Source organism: Amphiura filiformis, chromosome 20 (assembly GCF_039555335.1).
Source record: "Amphiura filiformis chromosome 20, Afil_fr2py, whole genome shotgun sequence".
NCBI classification, from domain to species: Eukaryota; Metazoa; Echinodermata; class Ophiuroidea; order Amphilepidida; family Amphiuridae; genus Amphiura; species Amphiura filiformis.
In genome coordinates this window covers 36762615-36785099 of record NC_092647.1, presented here as the reverse complement: position 1 = coordinate 36785099, position 22485 = coordinate 36762615, and the positions used below count along the sequence as shown (strand labels likewise).

The window sequence follows — 22485 nt, the reverse complement described above, 5'->3', positions numbered from 1 at the left end:
CTCATACGTTGAAATTGTTCAAGAAATAAAGACACGGCGATCCCCAAACCCAAGGAAGATACAGAAGTTACGATTTAAAAGTTGCAGTTTGCTGCATTAAATGTCCTATTTATTTATACACAAGAGAACTAGCGCTACGCTTCCATTGATTAGCACGTTAAAACTAGCGTCGTGCTTTCATTGATTAGAACACAAAAGTGCAATATTTGATTAGAGTTTTAGATCACCGTTTCTTTAATTCTCAACCAATTTCAACAAATATGGTCTTAAAATCAGAGCTAAAGAGTACAGGTATTGACTGCTAATTGTTTTAATTTTGACATATTTTGTCTTTATTTAGGATATACAGGGGTGAAAATAACTGGTACCTTAATTCTTTGGCTTACTATATCTTGATTATAATGGTTCCTTTGGCACTGGTTTCAACATCTGCTTTAGCCGTTACGTGTTTGTAGTAATCGTAATCGATATCAGGCATTATAATTTCCTTGCTATGATCTTGCATGTTTGTAACATACTTGCGTCCCGAGACTTGCATCCTACCTTACAGTGAAGTTTGGGAGGGGATGTTGTGGATATGTTGACTAGTAGTATATAATGTCGCACATGATACTTACAACTCATCATTTCTACTGAGCATCGTTGTCTGTCCATCGGAAATTTGACCAAATTCATGTTGCAAGCTAACATTAATGTTATCCTGTAAGAACAAGGAGACATCAAAAGATCAATAGAGGTAAGTCTACTAAAGAAAAAGAAACTGAAAAAGCAACAACAATGAAATGAGGTTGAAATTGATCATGGTTATTAGTGGGTTAGCGTGAGTCATGGTGGGATCATGATGGGGGCCTGATAGGGAGCACAATGGATTTTCGTAAGGCGGCACGTGACAATTTTGTTAGTAATAATAGCAAAAAATCATGGGTTTTTTTCGTCGTGTATGAAATAGGTTAATAAATGCGTATCATTGTTGCTAATTGTACTGAGATGATGATGGGTCTGATGCAGTCCCTCTTCGGAGCTCGTACATTACACGCATCAATATTTTGTACAATTTCACTCCCAACCAGTGATTAACGCATTATTAACCTATGATTAAAAGTGCATTATACATATAAAAGTATATTATACATTAAAAGTACGTTGCACATTAATAGTACATTATACACTTCAAAGTACATTATACATTTAATTTAAAGAGGCGTGGTCCGATTTTGCATGTTCTGTTTTCTATCTTAGATTGAGGCAGACAATTAAAACAATGTTTCCTAATGTTGTATTAGCGGTTTTGATATAAGAGGCAGAAACGTGTATAACTATACCCATATAATTTAAATACCATTTAAATGACATATATCTCGGACGTTAAATTTTACTAGGGTAATGGGAAAAATGTGAACTTTCTTCTGATAGCAAAATTTCGTGAAGGAAAATAATAATAATAATAATAATAATAACGCATTTATGGGGCGCCTTATGCCAGAACTGACCTCAAGGCGCCTTACAATGATATACTAAACTACAAATATAAAATATCTTAAAAGTACTATATTAAGCTACAACAATGATAACAATATTGGCAAGCATATAAAATATATATACAAAAGTAAAAGACATAATGGCAATCATATAAAAGACACAGGCCTACCACAAAGGCAAGCATATTATACATAAGCAAGATAAGTAAATTACACAATAAATCAAAATAGAACATATCAGAGAACAGCGTGAGTCCAGCAAACAATGAATTAAACGAGCCAGTCCGTGATGGTTAACCGGAACAGATGCGTCTTGAGTAGGCCCTTGAACTGCGAGATGGTGGCAGCATTCTTAATGTTCAAGGGCAATTGATTCCACAATCTCGGGGCCGCGACAGCAAAAGACCGAAGTCCGTAAGAAATGGTGGCATATCGCGGGACACAGAGAAGGTTTTGATCTGCAGATCGAAGACCACTGCGGCTTGGAATATGCGGTTGAATAAGTTCATTTATGTAAAATGGTGCAAGACCGTGAAGTGCCTTATATGTAAGTAAAAGGCATTTGTAAATGACACGCTTCTTTACAGGAAGCCAGTGCAATAAGTCTAGGATTGGGGTTATGTGATCGTACTTTCTCTTCCTGGTAACAAGTCTGGCGGCCATATTCTGAATACGCTGCAGCTTACAGATCTGCGAATCTGGAAGGCCGAATAACAAACTGTTACAGTTGTCCAGACGCGAGGTGATAAATGCGTGGACAAGTCTTTCTGCAGCACATTGGTCGAGATAATCGCGTATTTGACCGATTTTCCGTATCGACATGGATGCAACACGGCAAATGTTGTTAACATGCTTTGTCATTTGAAGAGAGTCATCCATAAAAACTCCAAGGTTCCTGGCGTTTGAGACGGTGTTTACAGAGGCAGAAGCGATTGTGACTTGCGAGAGAGTAGATGATTGCCGAAATCTTGACGAGATGTGCATAACTTCGGTTTTTTCATCATTCAGCAGGAGTCTATTTTCAATTGTCCACGCTTTGATGTCTCTTATGCACTGTTCCAGCTGTGAAAGCTTTGTTGATCTTTCAGACGTTTTGGACACAATGTATATCTGGGTATCATCAGCGTATTTCATACATTCAAGTCCGTGCATGTTGATAATGTCCTGCAAAGGTCCGGCGTACATAGCAAAGCAGAGTGGGCCAACTACCGAGCCTTGAGGAACACCTTGATGTAACTGCTGCAGTTCCGAGACTTGATTGCCGATTATAACTTCTTGCGTTCGCCCAGATATATACGATGCAAACCAGTCGTGCACTCTTCCGCCGATACCATACCTTCGGGTGAGCCGCTTAAGAAATTTCTGATGGTTGATGACATCAAAGGCGCTCGAAAAGTCAAGCAGGACAAGAATACCTTCTTTCCCTTCATCAAGAGCTCTCAGCAGATCATTGTGAACTCTTACATGGGCAGTTTCGGTACTATGACACCTACGGTAGGCCGATTGCCTACTTGCATACCGTCCATTAGTTTCCAGGTAATTTTGAAGTTCAGACGCGACAACTCTCTCAGTGACCTTTGAGATAAAGCTCAAGTTCGATATAGGACGATAGTTTTTGAGATCGTTACGGTCTGCATTGGGTTTCTTGATGAGTGGAATCACACATGCTTTCTTAAATGAAGCAGGAAACTGACCCTGGGCGAGCGAAGCGTTCACGAGTCTTGTAATAGCGGGAAGCAACACCTCGAGTAATTCTTGCTTTAAAAGCCACGTGGGGATGGGATCCAAATTGCAAGTCTTAGTCGGAGATTCGGATATCACTTTACGAACTTCTTCCTCTGTGACAGGCTGGAATGTCACGTACTGTGTATGACATGACTCAGACACTTGAGCATAGACAGGGTTGTTTGGCGATTGGTTAAGCTGATTCTCGATGTTTGTGACTTTCGACGTGAAATAGTCAGCAAATTTGTCAGCGAGATCTTTGCCATTATCATGTTCAGGAAGAGTTGGCTCTGATTTGCCATTAGTGATGGTGTCAACGACTTTAAAAAGCTGCTGTTGGTTACGTCCACTGATCTGCTCTCTGTGATAATTACGTTTGGCAGCCAGCAGGAGACGATAGTAAGTGTTACATTCATCGCGGTAAATCTGTCTGTGCACCTCAAGACCAGATTTGATCCATGCTCTCTCACATTGGCGAGAGAATGGGGGCTGAGGCTCAGAGAGTTATTCTAATGTTGAAGCCCTTTCTTGCTATACTCTTTCTTTCCATTAAAGCAATTTTATATGGTAGAACAACGAGGTACAATATTACTGATGTAAAATTATTTTTTGGCATGAAATATTCTACCTTATTTAAAACTCCAAATATTTCATGAATATTTATAAATTCCTCAAAACTTGACTTCTTTTACTTGGATAAGTTTACACCCATCAAGATCAATTTTATTATTGGGTTTTTATATTCATTGAACTACTACAATTTCAGAAATTTTTTCAATCAATTTTAGAAAATTTTTCATCAGTATTTTATTTTTCTACAATCATATTTTCTTAAATTTGGCCTTCAAGTTTTTTTCCAATATTACTAGCTGTAGAATAAATCAATGAATCAGCAAGATTTATTTTTTACATTCTAAAATCTGGAATGGGCTTAAACAATATTTTACTTCCTCACTTCCCGATTGTGAGAACACATTATTAATGCAATAACATTTTTATTACTTTACTTGTTTTTGTCCTGATTTGGTAACTTGTATCCTAGTTGTCATAGTAAATGGAAATTGGTGTTTCTCTTAACTTATGTTGCCCCAAATTTCATTTCGCACCTTTCACATATGTTACTCCCTTAACTAATATCATTACAGATTCGTCTATAAGCAGTAGTACAGAAGTTTACATGTCCAGTCCATCATCGATTTAATGGAAGAAATGATTCACTCGGAACATGAACTGGGCTTTTAAAAGTTAAACAAGAGTAGATAAAGGTCCGCTCAACAAACAACGCACAGTAGAACTTCTTTTCATTGTCGAGTTTCTGGTCATTTGGCATAAAACTGTCTATGTTCATCTCCCAGACATATAACCAGGCATTTTGACGTTTTCTGTAAAAATAACGTTTGTGTTTGCTGGGCTTTTATTATCGGCGTTTAAGTGAGAATTCTAAATTACGCACGGAATTAGCCATTTTTCAATTGAAGACATTTGAGTCGAAGAAAATAGCAAGCTATCGTTTTAAAGGTGGCAAAATTAGGTTAATTAGTTTCAAAACCACCGAAAGCACCCTGCGGACTAATTCACCCGTTTTCACCACCAATAATGTTGCCATACTTATTCACTCGCAGATCCCTTTTTGTCTGATATCCGGTCACTGAATCAACTCTTTACACAAATATTTATTTGTCAACCTCAATTACATAATTGACCAAACAACGTATCTGTCAATTACTTAGCCAGCAGCCTTCTTCTTGATGTTCATGTGTGCTGCGAAGATCACTGTTCAGCGAAGTCCACTGAAGACTTTTCAATCCTTTGCATAAAATCCTAAAAGTCGGGTTATATACTTAATTACTTCGTATTTATGCCGTCCACATCAGCAATGGGCTGTATGATGGCTTCTGCTTCACAATATCCTGCCATCTACCTGTTATTTTCTGTTAGGGTTGGTATTCCTCTTGCTTGCCCATCTACTTTAGCGCAATCCAGCCATCGTTTACTTGGTCTTTCTCTTGGTCTCTTTCCATATGTTTTGCCCTCAATGGTTATCTTTGGGTATCTGTTTGTCTCCATCCTTTTAATGTGGCCAAAGTACAGTCTTCTTTCTGAGATCTAAAAATGAGTGTTCATTGCCTAGGGTTTCCCGGATAGCCTGGTTACGTATTTTATCTAGTCTGGTTACTCCAGCAATTCGGCGGAGTCAGAATCCTGTTTTCGTACTGCCTTTTAAGGGTCCAAGTCGCTGATCCATATAGTAATACAGAGAGGATGAGTGTTTAGTATAATTGTAATTTGGTGTCTTGCTTGATGTCTGTTGCTTTCCAGATGCTGTGGAGACTTTGAATTGCACCTACTGCTTTGCTGATTCGGTGCCTCACATCTTCCTCACATGTCCCATCTCCAGATATGGTGCCTCTTAGATACACAACTGATTGTTCCAGCTTATCTCTTCCAATTGTAATATCCAGTCTGTGGTTATATTTGGTAATGGCTTGAACTTGAGCTTTGGCAATATTTATTTTGAGTCCATAGTTGTTGCTTTCTTTGTGAGCTTTGTTTACCAGGGTTTGGAGTTCTTCTAGTGATTCATCCGCATATCTAAGATTGTTATTTTGAAGCCAGAGATAGCTGCTCTTGCGTCTTCATTTTCTAGTCCTGAGGATATAACTATATAGTTCCAGAAGTATGTTGAAAAGCAGTGGCGAGATCACACAACCCTGCCTCACACCAACCTTTGTGTGGAACCAGTCGGTCAATTTTCCATTTACTCTCACGGCACTCTGTATCCATAGAATCTCATTGCTTTCCATAGTCCTTCTTGCCAGATGGAATCAAATGCTTTTGTGAAGTTTATGTAGCATAGATACAAGTTTTTATTCTTTTCCAGGTATTTTTCAATGATCTGTCGTAGTGTAGACAGCTGGTCTACGGTTGATCGATTTGGTCTAAGTCCAGTCTGCGCTTCAGATAATATCTCCTCAGTTCTCTTAAAAATCCTCTTCTGGAGAATAATCATTAGGATATTACCCATATGACTAAGCAGGCTGATTCCACGATTGTTCCCGCAGCTCGACTTGTCTTTCTTTTTATATATTGGGGTGATTATTGCTTTGGTGCTTTCTGTTTCTTTTTTAATTCAACCCTGAGGATATTACAAGCTGGTGGTCAGAACCAACATCCGCGCTTGGGAAACTTCTGGAGTTTGAGATGCCCGTCTTCCACTTGTTGTTTATCATTACATAGTCTATTTTATTTCTAGTCTTTCCATCAGGGGATTCCCATGTCCATTAGCGGGAATCTTTGGCTTGTTTGAACATTGTGGTTATATAAAGGTCTTGAAAACACTTTTAAAATATTATAAAATATTTTGGGCAAACATTTTTGCAAAATATTTTGTCAACACTTAAATCAAATTCTGTTTAGAAGGTTTTGCTTCAAGTTTTCAGAAATGTTTTTTGAATGTTATTAAAACGTTTTCTGTAAAAAACGTTTTGTGTTTGCTGGGCTATTATTGTCGGCGTTTATAAATTACGCGCGGAATTAACCATTGTTCAATTGAAAACTGTGTGATAGGCAATAGTGGTATGTAACCATATAGTACACTAGCATCCAAATAGAATATTTCTGTCAACCACTCTAACAAACACTGCGATTATACGGAGACAGTTGAGTCGAAGAAAATAGCAAGTTAGCGATTGATAAGAGGCTTTTTTTTTATTAGAGACTTGGCATTATTAAGCGTCAGATAAGGAAGAAACTGATGACAAGAATGTAATGATGTAACAGTCATGCCTCCATAGGTTGGTGAATTAATATATAGAGTAAACTGTCTGAGTCTTCATGTTCTGTGATCAATACAAAGTATCTGTACCGTGCTTTTTTAATACACGAAGCGCTACGTTATTGTAAGATCCATATTATAAGTGATATAATAATCACATAAAAATATATCTTAATAGCCTTAAAGGTACGCAACTATCAGTAAAACTCGAGGATGTAAACAAATATTTGAAATGTGTATGAACAACCTGTATGATTAGGTGATGAAACAGTCAACATGTAATTATGTAACGGTATTTTTTTTTTTGCTATGGGAAACATAGGGTTGTTCCCCACGTCGTTTTTTCTTTTTGTTTACGTTAAGGGGCAAATTTAAGTTAACTAGTTTCAAAAGCACTGAAAGCACCCTGTACAGTGTCAACAGCCAGTGTTATAAATATAAACTTAATACTCCGTTGGTGAGCGACGCGACGGGCGATTGGTATTTCACCGAACGCAAGAAAAGGAGGCCTACCGTATCTGATTGGCTAGAAATCGATCGCTTTGTCGCTCAGAGGTGTAGTACAAACTCAAAATGGAGACATGTATTCAATTCGATTGAATCGATATTCTATTATTGACGCAGATAAAGAAAGTCGATAAATGTACATTGTATTATAGATACAGCACCTGGGTTTTACACGGGTTCCTTTGTATAATTCATTTCTCAAACAGTTGAAAATATCACAATTTTTACTTTGGATTTCAAAATCTTTACTTATAAAATGCAGTTAAAGATATCCACAGCAAACAGCAAGGCCCCGCTAATTAGTGTATTGCTTTTCGAGTTAGTGTACTGGAAACAAAACCTGCATTTTACCTGAAAACAAATCGAATTTTCTATAATAGTAACACCATATGTGGTACTGATCATGCGCAAATCGTAGAATAGAAACTAAGCGGCGGGCTCTATGGCAGGGCTATGGTATCTCATATCATGTAAATGGTATGCTTAGCCTGAGTCGCTCGGCCTATCTCGAACAAAATCGCCATGCGTAGCTTTTGAAAAATGAGAGGATTCATGGTACTATCACGGCAATTTTTGACACGAAGATATAGGAATGATGCCGCAGTGCCCTGCCGACCAATTCATTTTCACCTTCAATAATGTTGCCATACTTATTCACTCGCAGATCCCTTTTTTGTCTGATATCCGGTCACTGAATCAACTCTTCACACAAATATTTATTTGTCAACCTCACAACCAATCAATTATGGAAACGTGTCCTTTTGGAGATCCAAACAAGGCAACTGAATATTGAACAGCACATTTACATAATGACCTAATTGACCACACATCTTGAGCCTATTTAAGTAGCCATTATCTTTTTGCATAATGATGACAATGATATTGACTGTGAGGTTAATGCATGGAGGAGATTTAACAGTAGTCCTATTCTATAGCCACTGTGCAGTTGTACGGTGAACTGTTATTCTCTACAGTTACTCCACTAATGCATTCATCAATTTAATCCTCCAATGTCCACAAAGATTTCATGTAAAACTTAACAACAATCAAATTTAAACCCTGTGTATTTATGAACCGCGAAAAACGGACAATCTCCGGGTAATAATAACGATTAATTTACAAAATAGAAACAATAATCAGCAATGCTATCCAATCGTAGAAGCGCAATTCAATCGTCCGTGCGGACAAAGTAATGCAATAGTGACAAAAATGCCCACTTTTATCCTAATTGATCAGAGTTTAGATGAGACTGTTTAGATTTTTTTTTTAGCGTATCGCTGATAGGTACTTTGTCATTGATTACCAGTAAATTTACAGCTGCAGTGATCTAAAGGATTTGGAAATGAAACCGCCACTATATTCCACGATACTCCCATGATGAAGAAAATGCAAACGCGATTAAATGGAATGGGAGCAACTATGAAAAACGGTTATATAAGGTTTGACATTGTTGTTTGATTCACCCTATATAAAGTTTTATTGACTTGTTCTCTCAGCTGACATAAACGTGACGGAAACTTGTCTTAATTTCCGCAGCAAACGTAAATGTTTTATGGGGTAATAAATTTGGGTTAGCATTTAAAAGTAAATCTAGTTGTATGCTTTATTTGTATAAGCGCTTTAATTTTAGAGTATTACCAAGTAGTGATTATCGTTGCCAACAGTCTCTCCTCATTACGACGGAGAAGAGCAGGCTGAGATGTAGAAATTATGTTCTAAATTACTCTACGTATAGCTCCTTTTGACATGTCCTGGAAATTAAGATAGATTTTAAGCACCAAGCGATTTATTAAGAGTATATAATTTTCCAATCTGATCAAAACACTCCCCATTTCGGGAGACCCTTTCCAATAGTCGTAATAATATGGACAATTGGATTTTGTTCAATTTGGGCATGGTTGTCGATGTTTCTCCGTCGAATCTCGTTGTGTTATTAAAGGTAGAGTTCGTCGAAGCAGCCAAAGAAATCATTTTCATTATCTAAATCAATATATTATTGACAAATAACACTTTGAAAACTTGCTTGGTTTATTGTTGTTAACGAGTTATGTACGTTTCACACAAGTGTTGTTGTTTCAGCCCTCTTTGCAACATAACTCAAAAACCACATGACCTATAAAAGTATATCTGTGATATTTGAATTCTTCTACACACTCGCTATGAATTGATTAAAGCAATGTTGGCCAAAAACTCACTGCCATTCGCAAGATGCTGTGAACAACCAAATCGCAACATTTTAAAGCTTTTAAACAACGACATACTTTGCATTTTAAAACACGTGTCATTAACTAGATTGGCAGGAACGAATTACAAAACGGATGCATATTAGTTGAATCATTTTCTTACGATCCGTGACCATTCATAGCATACCTTTGTTTCTCTGTGGATTTGACTAGATGGACATATTCTAAGAAAAAATAGCTCCTATGTCCCTCCCAAAAATGGCGGGAAAATCTATTTATAGCTCATTTTTCAAAATGGCCGCCGGTAACATTTTGAAAAACATGAATATCTATATACCATGTTCTGGATAGGCTATAATGACAAATAATATGCCGTTTTCCACGATCTTTGGCATGCCCAACCTTTTAAGATAAAATTCAAAGTGTTGAGAGGTTATCTTGACCCCTAAATCCAAGATGGCCGCCAGTTCCATATTGAAAAACATGAAAATCGATATATCATGAAGTGGATATGCTATAATAACAAACAATGTGTCGTTTTCAACTATATTTGGCATGCAAAACCGTTTAAGATCATATTCAAAGAGTTTGGGGTCACATTGACTCCTAAATCCAAGATGGCCGCCAGCGTCATATTGACAAAAACATGAAAATCTATATACCATGAAGTGGATAGGCTATACTGACAAACAATGTGTCGTTTTCCACTATTTTTGGCATGCCAAATCTTTTTGTCATATTCAAAGTGTTTGGGGTCATCTTGAACCCTAAGTCCAAGATGGCCGCCAGCGCCATATTGAAAAACATGAAAATCGATATATCATGAAGTGGATAGGCTATAGTAACAAACAATGTGTCGTTTTAAACTATTTTTGGCATGCAAAACCATTTAAGATCATATTCAAAGAGTTTGGGGTCACCTTGACCCCTAAATCCAAGATAGCCGCCAGCACCATATTGACAAAAACATGAAGTGGATAGGCTATACTGACAAATATTCCACTATTTTTGGCATGCCAAACCTTTTAATGTCGTATTCAAAGTGTTAGGGGGCATCTTGACCCCTAAATCCAAGATGAGTGTCTAAGCCATGTCGAAAAACATGAACATCGATATTTATGAGGTCAATACTTATTTTTACTCAATTACTTATACTATAGATTTTGAAAGTGCTACTTTTGAAAGTGAGACTGATAAACTAGTATGCATGCTGAAAGATCATTGCCCTGGAAAAGACAGTTTAGAAAAAGTAGGGAAATGGGAGAACATTAAGGACAAATTTTTACAATGGAAGGGCCTTGATAAATTTCAACATGTCAATACAACAGTGGAATGGGATAAAGGACCTAAGGGTTATCATATGCATTCTACTTGTTGTACCACGATGTCTAACACACACGCTCACTGCCAAGCCACAAAACTCAAGCACAAATCTGAGAAATAAAAAAAAAGGCCGGGATGTCATCTTTCTCAGGACCTCCTCCCAAGAAACTTCGTTCAAGTATAGGTGTTCTGCATGATAAGGCATTGTGCGTCCATAAAAGTCTGGTAACCGGGACAAAAGTCTGGTAACCGGGACAAAAACACTTTTGTTACTTTTGACACAAGATGCATGGAAAATGTTCAAGGCACACACTATCTACATTGCAGATGAGGATACAAGAGAGCTGTTAGATATGTTAATACCGTCAATCCCAGACGGGCAAACAGCATTTGGCTTGGAAATCAGATACCACCGTCATTGCTGGCGTCAATATGTCAGTAATCAAGCGAGAGATAATCTCAGTGAAAATGCTTAATTCTTTCAACATATCTAACAAGTCGTTTTTAAAGATCGTGAAATACGCACCCTTGAAGGACTGCTCCAAGATTACATTCGCATTACTTCAAACTACGGGCACTTTTCCCAAGTAAGGTCCAGCTACCTCAAGGAACTTCTGATCAAAGAATTTGGAAAATACATAGGATTTCACGTACGTATTCAGAAGAAAGTTAGTGAACTTGTGTATGATACAAGCACTTCCGATACATACATCGAGGCCGCGCTGTTATCACTGGGAGTAACGGATGACCAGTTGGTCAAGAATGTCGCAACACGACTCAGAGAACAGATCATCAGAAACATCCACTGTTCCTTGGCCCCGTATATACATGAGGTGGAGCAAGCTGACAACTTGAATGAGCTCCTACTAAAGTTCATTACCTGGTTGAAAAAACACATGTCTAACTGATGACAACCCAAAGGTCCGATCAATTGCGTCAATCTTAGGGAGAGAATGGGCATTTTGAGGGGAACCCGAATTTTTATTTTATCTTGAGGTGGAAACGCAAAATTGTTTGTTGAACCAGGAGGGGGATTGTTAAGTTTAAAGGGGAATCTGACAATTTTGAGTGGACGCGAGCGGAAAGCAAATTTTCAAATTCCGCCCTTGTTTTCACGAATTTCTCTATTTAAAACTTAACAATCCCCCCCCCTCCTGTTTCAACAAAAAATTTCCACCTCCCAAGATAAAAAAAATCGGGCTCCCCCTTCAAAATGCCAACCCCTGTCGTAAATAACGATTGCTCTCTAAGATTGACGAAATTGATCAGACCTTTGGGTTGTCATCAGCTGAACCTGTGTTAGATTTTTCAACCAGGTAATGAGCTTTAGTAGGAGCTCACTAAAGTTTTCATCTTGCTCCAACTCATGCATGTACGGGAGCCAAGGAATAGTGGTTCTTTTGATGACCTGTTCTCTAAGTCGTGTTGCGACATTGTTGACCAACTGGTCATCCGTTACTCCCAGTGATAACAGCGCGGCCTCGATGTATGTACCGGCAGCTCTTGTATCATACACAAGTTCACTAACATTCTTCTGAATACGTTGGTGAAATCCTATGACTTTTCCAAATTCTTTGATCAGAAGTTCCTTGAGGTAGCTGGACCTTTAATACTTGGGAAAAGTGCCCGTAGTTTGAAGTTAAATGCGAATGTAATATTGGAGCAGTCCTTCAAGGGTGCGTATTTCACGATCTTTTTAATACGACTTGTTGGATATGTTGAAAGAACAAAGCTTGAGCCTCCCGAAGGTTAACATGCTGTAGATGCTCTGCATTTTCACTGAGATTATCCCTCGCTTGATTGCTGACATATTGACGCCAGCAATGACGGTGGTATCTGATTTCCAAGCCAAATGCTGTTTGCCTGTCTGGAATTGACGGTATTAACATTATCTAACCGCTCTCTTGTATCCTCATCTGCAATGTAGATAGTGTGTGCCTTGAACCTTTTCCATGAATCTTGTGTCAAAAGTAACAAAAGTGTTTTTGTCCCGGTTACCAGACTTTTGTGGACGCACATGCAGAACACCTACACTTGAACGAAGTTTCTTGGGAGGAGGTCCTGAGAAAGATGATTGCTGACCGGACATCCCAGCCTTTTTTTTTGATTTCTCAGATTTGTGCTTGCGTTTTGTGACTTGGCAGTGAGCGTGTGTGTTAGACATTGTGGTACAACAAGTAGCATGCATATGATTACCCTTAGGTCCTTTATCCCATTCCACTGTTGTATTGACATGTTGAAATTTATCAAGGCCCTTACATTGTAAAAAAGTGTCCTTAATGTTCTCCCATTTCTCTACTTTTTCTAAACTGTCTTTGTTCATGGCAATGATCTTTCAGCATGCATTCATAGTTGAATATTTGTCAGTATAGCCTATCCACTTCGTGTTTTTGTCAATATGGTGCTGGCGGCCATCTTGGATTTAGGAGTCAAGGTGACCCCAAACTCTTTGAATATGATCTTAAATAGTTTTGCATGCCAAAGATAGTTGCAAACGACACATTGTTGGTTATTATAGTCAATCCACTTCATGATATATCGATTTTCATGTTTTTCAATATGACGCTGGCGGCTATCTTGGATTTACGGTTCAAGATGACCCCCAAACACTTTGAATATGACAAAAAAAGAGTTGGCATGCCAAAAATAGTGGAAAACGACACATTGTTTGTCAGTATAGCCTATCCACTTCATGGTATATAGATTTTCATGGTTTTGTCAATATGGCGCTGGCGGCCATCTTGGATTTAGGGGTCAATGTGACCCCAAACTCTTTGAATATGATCTTAAACGGTTTTGCATGCCAAATATAGTTGAAAACGACACATTGTTTGTTATTATAGCCTACCCACATCATGATATATCGATTTTCATGTTTTTCAATATGGAACTGGCGGCCATCTTGGATTTAGGGGTCAAGATGACCTCTCAACACTTTGAATTTTATCTTAAAATGTTGGGCATGCCAAAGATAGTGGAAAACGGCATATTATCTGTCATTATAGCCTATCCAAAACATGGTATATAGATATTCATGTTTTTCAAAATGTTACCGGCGGCCATTTTGAAAAATGAGCTATAAATAGATTTTCCCGCCATTTTCGGGAGGGACATAGGAGCTATTTTTTCTTAGAATATATCCATCTAGTCAAATCCACAGAGAAACAAAGGTATGCTATGAATGGTCACGGATCGTAAGAAAATGATTCAACTATATTGTTACCCATTTGTTAGCAAAAGTACCACAACTTTACATGACGCAACTGCATGTGATGGTAATGCTAACAGCAATAACTTATAGCATATTTTGTCTTGACATAACAATATAGGAGAAACACAGAAATACAGACGGTTTGTGAAATGTTCCCCAATTCACTTGAGGAGAAATGTTATGCAATCTGGGACATGAAACGTTATATAATCACAGCGTTTTCTGATACACTTTTCAATTTAAAGGTCTTTAACCCGATCAACAGACTCGATCATCTCCTTTTCTTCTTAAACAAAACTTAGATTTTGGTATCCGAGATATTGTTCGTTTAGATGGTGTTTACAAAACATGTGATGAGTTGTGGTAATCACACCGGAAGTATGTATGTACTATTCTATGGGGATTTGTTATACACGTTTTTTGCTTCTCATTGTTGAGTGTGTTTCAGATGAACCTTGCTTAAACAAGATGGCAATTAAATGTACCATGTACCAATACTTCCTCTCACCATTGAGTAAATTAAGTAACTAACCCGATGTGGTGAAAACAAACAGACCAAGGTCACCTGAAAACTATATTATATTTGAGTGGTAAAGGTTTAAATCATTCAAAAACATTCCACCCGGAAGTAAAATGGTGGGCCCCTAAGGAGTATATCAATCTTTAGAGTGTAGGATCTCTTGATGAGGGGTGTTAAAAATAAATTGAGATTATTTTGTGTAGAGGAAGTCACCTTGTCATTGTACGTTGTTTCATGGGTCAAAGTAATTACTGGGAACATTTGCAGCAATAGTTACTGCTTTTCTTTCGGCCGGTCAGCACACCATAAATATAGATTTCTTGTTATAGGAAGAGCCTCAGACACTGAATATGATATCAATAGCCAGTATCAGTTAAGACTAAATGTACCAGAAATGCCTTTGAGGCATTTCATTGCCTTTAAATAGCCAGCGCAATAGCCCAATATAACAGTATTGCTATCTTATTTTAGTAATTCAATTTGCTTGTTATTTCTCTTACCAAAATATTAGGGCTACATATTAAAGGTTATACTCTACATTGCCAAAAGGAAAAGTATGTCCCATAATCTGTTGTAAAAATGTTATCACCAGCCTTCCAACTGCTACAAGTTTGCAAGTTTCATTGAATTCTATTGAAAATTACAGTTTGAAACATCCAGTGTTAAAACCAACCAGGAACATCTAGTCCGTTGAATAGATACGAAACCAAAAGACTTTAATATATAGATAGAGTTTTTTTCATGGACATAGTAAATATTCTGGTCGAATTATGTTTATAGTGAATTTGCAGCTCAAGTAGCTTTAAACTTTTACCACTCAAATCTATAGTTTGCAGGTGACCTTGGTCTGTTTGTTTTCACAACATTGGGCTTTTTACTTAATTTACCCAATAGTGATGGGACGTAATGAAATCTTGCTCTTCATGGTACATTGGCGTCTTATTTCAGCAATGTCAATGTCACGGGGTCAATGTACCTTACATACTTTGAAGCAAACAAAATGTTGCACATATACAATAATATACCAACGAAGGTAGATAAACTATTAAATTTAGCTTGTTTTTACACTCACGCGTGAATAAGACACATTACACATACTGCGCCAAAACTGTATCCAAACACTTGGGGGGGGGGGGAAACCCGCATTTAATTATCTATTTGAATAGGGACACTATCTAATCCTGCACATTATGGCAAGTATTTCATTAAAAGAAGGTCCAGTTTTAAAAGTGACAACCAGATATAACAATAAAAATTGTATGCTGCGATAACTTTTTCAAGTTAAAATGCATTTTGTCATTACTAGTCGTCTTGTCAACAGCTTCGATAATCTCCTATTTTTCTTCATCAAAATTGAGATTTTGATATCCGAAGATAGCATCAGTAAAATTTAACGCCCGAGATATGTTTCGTTTAGAAAAAAACAAAAACGTGGTGAGTGTTGGTAATCACACAGAAAATATTCTATGGGGCATCATCATTCACATTCTTGATTGAGCGTGTGTCAGATGAAATTATTAGTTTTTAAACCTTCTATCCGGAAATCAAACGGTGCGTCCCTAAGGAATATATCAATCTTTAGAGCATAGGATATCTAGAGGGGGTGTTAAAATTCAGATGTGTAGAGAAATTAGTTGTCCTGTCGTTATACGTTGTTTCACGGGTTTAAAGAAATAATACTGCGTACACTTGTGGCAACGGTTACTGCTTTTCTTTCGGTTGGCCAGCACACCGCAAATAAAGATTTCTTGTTATAAAAAAAGAGCCCCAGACACTGAAAATGATATCTATAGCCAATATCATTTAAGACTAAATGTGCCAGAGATGCTTTTAAATAGCCGGCGCAATAGTCCAATATCAGTTTTAACAGTATTGCTAACTTATTTTAGTAATTTCAAGACCAATTCAATTTGCTTGTTATTTCTTACCAAAATGTTAGGCCTACATATTCAAGGTTATATTCTACATTGCCAAAGGAAAAGTACGTTCCATAATCTGTTGCAAAAATGCTATCACTAGCTTTTCAACTGCTACAAGTTTGCAAGTTCCATTGAATTCTATTGAAAATTGCAATATTATTTGAAACAGCCAGTGTAGAAACAACGAGGAACATCCAGTCCGTTATACCCAAAGCACATACCAGTATCCCATAGGTATCGGTTACTAGTACACAATAAAACACTAACCGCGAAATGTTGATATAAAACTATTTTGCCCCGCAGGGCTACAAAAGGAGCCACTAAACGCGAAATATAGATATTTAACAAGCTTAAAATATTAATTAGCCCCCGGTAGAGGACAGGGCCTGAAGAATGAGGGAAATTATGGGGTAAAAAGTAAGAAAAAGATAACAATGTAAAATGGGTGACGGGCTGTCTATACTAGGTGACGGGCTGTCGATAATGTAATCCAGATACATTGATACCAACAAAAATCTACAAAAGGTATCAAAATACATTTGCCCTCATTTGTAGGGAATAGTCTAATCATGCCGAGTTTAAAGAAGCTACCATTTGCAGAACTAAATCTATGAGAGAGGAGGTAGAGCTTTTGAATGACCCTCGCATAATGACTGTTCAAGTTAAAGTCCTTGACCCGATCAACATCCTTGATAATCTCCTATTATTCTTCAACGATAATCTCCCATTATTCTTCAAATAGCGCGATAGTCCAACATAACAGAATTGCAAACTCATTTTTTGTAATTTCAAGGTCACGGGACTAATTAAATTTGCTTGTTATTTCTCTAACAAAATGGTAGGGCTACATATTCAATTTTATACTCGACATCGCCGAAGAAAACCTACGTCCCATGATCTGTTGCAAAATTGTTACTAGCTTTTCAACTGCCACAAATTTGCAAGTTCCACCAGTGTAGCACCAACGCGAGCATACACCCAAAGACGTCTATATGGATATAGGGGCCTTGTTAATATCTGGTGCAGCTAGAGTAGCTTTAAACCTTTACCACTCAAATCTATATAGTTGGTCTGTTGGTTTTCACAACATTGGGCTGGTTACTGAATTTACTCAATGGTGACGGGACGTAATGAAATCATGCTCTTCATGGTACATTTAATTGCCATCTTGTTTAAGTAATGTCAATGTCACGGGGTCAATATACCCTACCTACTTTGAATTAAACACAATATTGCACATACAATTTAATATACCAACGAAGGTTGATAAACAATTAAATTAAGCTTGTTTTTTTTTCACTCACGCGTGTATGTGACACAATACATAGTCTCCTTTGTACTCGTAGTATATTAACCGTACAGCCTTTTAAGTGTAAAAGTATCTCACACTATTTCGATCACCAACGATGTATGCATGGGCAAAATAAATTCTTGGCAATGACAGGTTGCACTTTCATGGCTATTCCAGTTGAAATTCACACAAAACATATGGAAGATATGACCTTTAATATTCCACACATGGAGTGTGAATTTCAATTGGTATTACCTGAATGGGTGATTCCTTTTGAAATCTACATTATTTGTGTCAACCAATAATACATCTTTATCCCAAGAGGATACTTGTTACACTTAATACCGCACCCTCACCCACAGAGAAGAAGAAAAAATGAAAAAGAAAAAGAAAAAGAAAAAAAGAAAAAGAAAAAAGAAAGAAGAAAAGAAAAAAACGGTCTCATGGGTCTGCTCATTTCGCATCACATAAATACTAAGTATAAACATTTCAATAAGGCCCTAATATCGTCAGTAACAAGTAACAAAACACCAAGTTTGGCAAACTGCGACTGTCAATAATGGAAACGCTTGTGTAAAACTGATTGACTACCTCTTGATAAAGTGCAGCAGCTGTGGTCTTAGTGATTGTTAAGATGCATCAATTTGTAGACCAGTTACTGCATGTGATGACGAAACCTGTTATTTGAGTAATGTGTATGTTTATGCACTGTGTATGTCACAACATAACATATAATAACGTATTTCCAAGTATCTTTTAATAATATTTTGTTCACATATTTTATTTAAACAAAATTATTTAACTTAAAATTACAATCAAGATATCATACACTCATATACACGGGTGACGTTATTAATTAACAAAATCATAAGGGTATATCTTCCTCCTGGTCTAATAAAATGTTCAACTATCCCACCAAATGATATTAGGACCACCACAAGCACAGTATCTCATAAAACAACATATTCAAAATCCACTAAAATCCGCTAGGAACTTCTTTATTAAGCAGCTACCTTCGACTATATTAAAAATACGCATTTATAAATACGCACGTGACACATGGGCATGACATAGCAAGACCAGTAAGCGTGACCAAATCTTCATGCCATTGAAAAGGATAGGAACTCTTTAGAAAAATATCTTCAAATAATTATAACCATTAATTAAATAGCAAAATTATTACACATGGAGAATTCCGAATATATGTTATCAAGAAAAACATTTTGAAAGTATTTTCCAACTCATTCCGAATTCCTTATCTGGATTAAGAATGGTCGATATTTTAAATCTAAACTCTATCTTTTGATACAATAGTGACTTACTTTCAAATTTAGCAATAATATATATAACTAAGTGAAAATCGTGTGCTTGTACGTTTGTGCTGGCTAAAAAGTAATACTTTCTAGAATGTGGTGTGTACATCGATGACCTGCGTGATCACACATATATTATTTCATACAGGCTTTATCAAAATGTTTTTGATGTTTATCGACATGCCCGCTCCTTCAATTTTCAAATTTCTCTTGAATTGTATAGTTTTATGGGCGTATACAACATTAATCTATAAGGTAGATCGCATGTTGCATTTTGATGTGGTACTCTTGTCCATTAATCACTGGAAGCTGATGGGTACCAATCATGCCGGAATATTTGTGGTATCATAGGATAGAGGAGACCGTAGCTATCCTTTGGTATCAGATAGCACAGCTTATTATGCTTATAGAAGGTTTGGTATTGAAATTATCCTCAGTAAAGGGTTTATTTGGATACGTAACATAACAACACTGAATTTACGCTCGCAAAATTTTAAACTTAAAAATCCGTTCAACTTTTGTATAAATGTGTTCTCCCCTTCAAAATAGCAAGAGCATCTGTGGTATTTGGTTTGTCGATGCATATAATAGCAACATACAGAAAATCATTTCATGTGTGTTCAAATCAAAACTGACGGGTCTCAAACAAACCTGACCCAATTTTGAGTGTTTTACTTATTTATTTTGTTCACGCCTCTTACCTCTGGGTGCCTATAGGCATGTAGATTCCGCGCACCCTAATCTCCGTGCCTTGCACTGTGCAATGCCTTAATACTAGTAAGAGGAAAACAGCTCCTTGAAGCTTTTCAATTTTTTTACAATTTTATTATACCATGCACGAAGCCATTTTGACAAAATAATGCATGGGGTAGCACAATCTAGCACAACTATTTTGTGCAATAAATTTTAATACGTGTTTTCATGTCACAAATTCGCTCGAAGGATGATTTAATTAACAGCATTGACATATCATATATTTGTACATTAATGGGTTGTAATTCCAATAGAAGCCGTTTTATCAATTGAACTAGTTTTCGGAGATAATGCCTGGTATGGCAAGCACGCCATACGATCCACTACAATGTTTCATCAATTGAACTGCTGTTTTTGTAAACTTTATCAGGATAATATTAACCATTGTTTGATATGCGGAAATTAAACATGGGCATTGGCAAAACTAGGTTGTTTCAATCAACATTACCATGAATACAATTTTGACGTCATCAGGCTGGTATAATTAAAAAGACAAGGTCATATGATACAGAGAATAATATAAGTTAAATATTTTTTCTGGCATCTTGGAACACCTTGCAAAATACTGTGATGCGGTGATTCTTTATCTAAAATATTTGAGATATTTTGAAGTACCATGGCATTATTTGCAATAATCATGTATTACTGATTTTAATAATTTTATATGATATACGATGCTTTTAACCCTAGAACTACTGAGCCATATTTTGTAACACGGACTACGAAGAGTGCGATCCCCCAAATTTCAATTATAAACGTCATATACCGTTATATTTGGTACCAATGTATAGCAATGGATCTCCTCTATCCAGTGATACCAAAATAAGCACACACATCCCAGCAAACACAAAAACGTTTTAAAAACGTTTTAAATAAGTTATATTTTGGCTTTTGGTTTCGGTAAAACGTTTTAATAACATTAAAATGTCGGGTTATATAAAGGTCATGATAACGTTTTAAAACGTTTTGTATGAAAACACACTACAACAATATTTTAAAATGTTTTCAAAAAATGTTATTGTAAACTATTTTTACAAACATTTTTGCCAAATATTGTGTAATTACTTAAATAACATTATGTTAAAATGTTTGAATCCAGCAAACACAGAAATGTTCTTAAAATGTTTTTTTCAAAACCTTTTAATAACATTTAAATGTCGGGTTATAAAAAGGTCATAAAAACGTTTTTAATTGGGATTCCAGGTAAAAACCACATGTGCCTGCTCATGGTCAAAATTTTTTTATTGCATGAGGCGAAGGGGCTTTGGTAGTAGGTTAAACAAAAAGTCACATCAAAAATTCATCCGGAGCTTGTTGCCATAGCAACGGCAGATTTTATGATTTTAGCGGTTTTTGCTTATTTTGGGGTGAAAATAAGAGAAATTATACACTTTTCTGAATTGCTCTTGACTTAAAATTTGAGGTAAAAGTAAAAAAGCAACCTTATCACCATAAAGTACCATCTTTGCACTTTTCACAGGTGTAAAAATATTTCAAAAATATTTCCCTATGTGTAATTTTAGGGTGGGCAACATTGACATTTTAGCACTTTTGAAAAAATGACATTTTTACCCTATCTTTGAAGTCAAAAAACTAATTTTGCTTGAGCACCCAGAATTATTTTCTCTTTGGTGGTACTTGAGCAGACATTGCCCCTTCCAAATCTGGTAAAAAAAACTCTGGGGCTATTTGTCCTGTAAAGCCAGTGTTGCCAGAAAGTTTGCCAACTTTCAAAAAAATGCATTTTTCGAAATAATGCAGTTTCTACATTATTTTCTCATATAACTTTTTATACGACCAACTTAATTGAAATATTGACCCTTTGCGTTCAAGATTTGACACACAACTGCTTCCGGAAGCAACACTTAGAGGCTGCAGAAGAGTCGTGTTCTGCAAAAACCGGTATTGCCAGAAAATCCGACTTTTTAAATCTATAGATATTTCCAATAAGCGCATTTACTACATGCTCTAGGGAGGAGTTCGTGTACATGACTCTTTTACATGAGCATTTTCATGTTATATAAATTATGCAAGGACCTTCAAAAATTTTGAGTAAGAAAATCAGATCAAGTGCAATCAAAAATGGCGTCCAAAATGGCCGCCAAATAGTGATTTTCTATTAAAACACACTATAGCAACATACAAATGATCTAATGATGAAAAAATATTGATACAATATGTTTCTAATCAACGGAAATACATATATGCCCATTTTGTTTCATTCGGATTTTTAAAATTCAAAATGGCGTCCAAAATGGCCGCCGGAATAGCCTATTTCCATTGAAATACACTAGAGCAACATGAAGTTGATATAATAATAAAATATTCTCAGTAGAATTAATTTTTATAACCAAAGGAAATAAATATGCACACAATTTGTTTCATTGGTATCTCTCAAATTCCAGTGTTGCTAGAAAGTTTCCCAATTTTTTAAACTGCATTGTCAAAATAATGCATTTTCTACATATTTACTCATATAACTTTTTA

At 36.5% G+C, this 22485-nt stretch overlaps 1 protein-coding gene across 2 annotated transcripts in view; it reads right to left on the bottom strand.

Annotated features, from left to right (window-relative positions):
- LOC140142772 (glycine receptor subunit alphaZ1-like) overlaps window positions 1-22485 on the bottom strand; it is a 312910-nt gene that overhangs the window by 123083 nt on the left and 167342 nt on the right. For both annotated transcript variants that reach the window (XM_072164764.1, XM_072164763.1), the window contains exon 5: window positions 618-700. In XM_072164764.1, the coding sequence (XP_072020865.1) occupies window positions 618-700 (83 nt within the window). The remainder of the gene's footprint in view (window positions 1-617; window positions 701-22485) is intronic.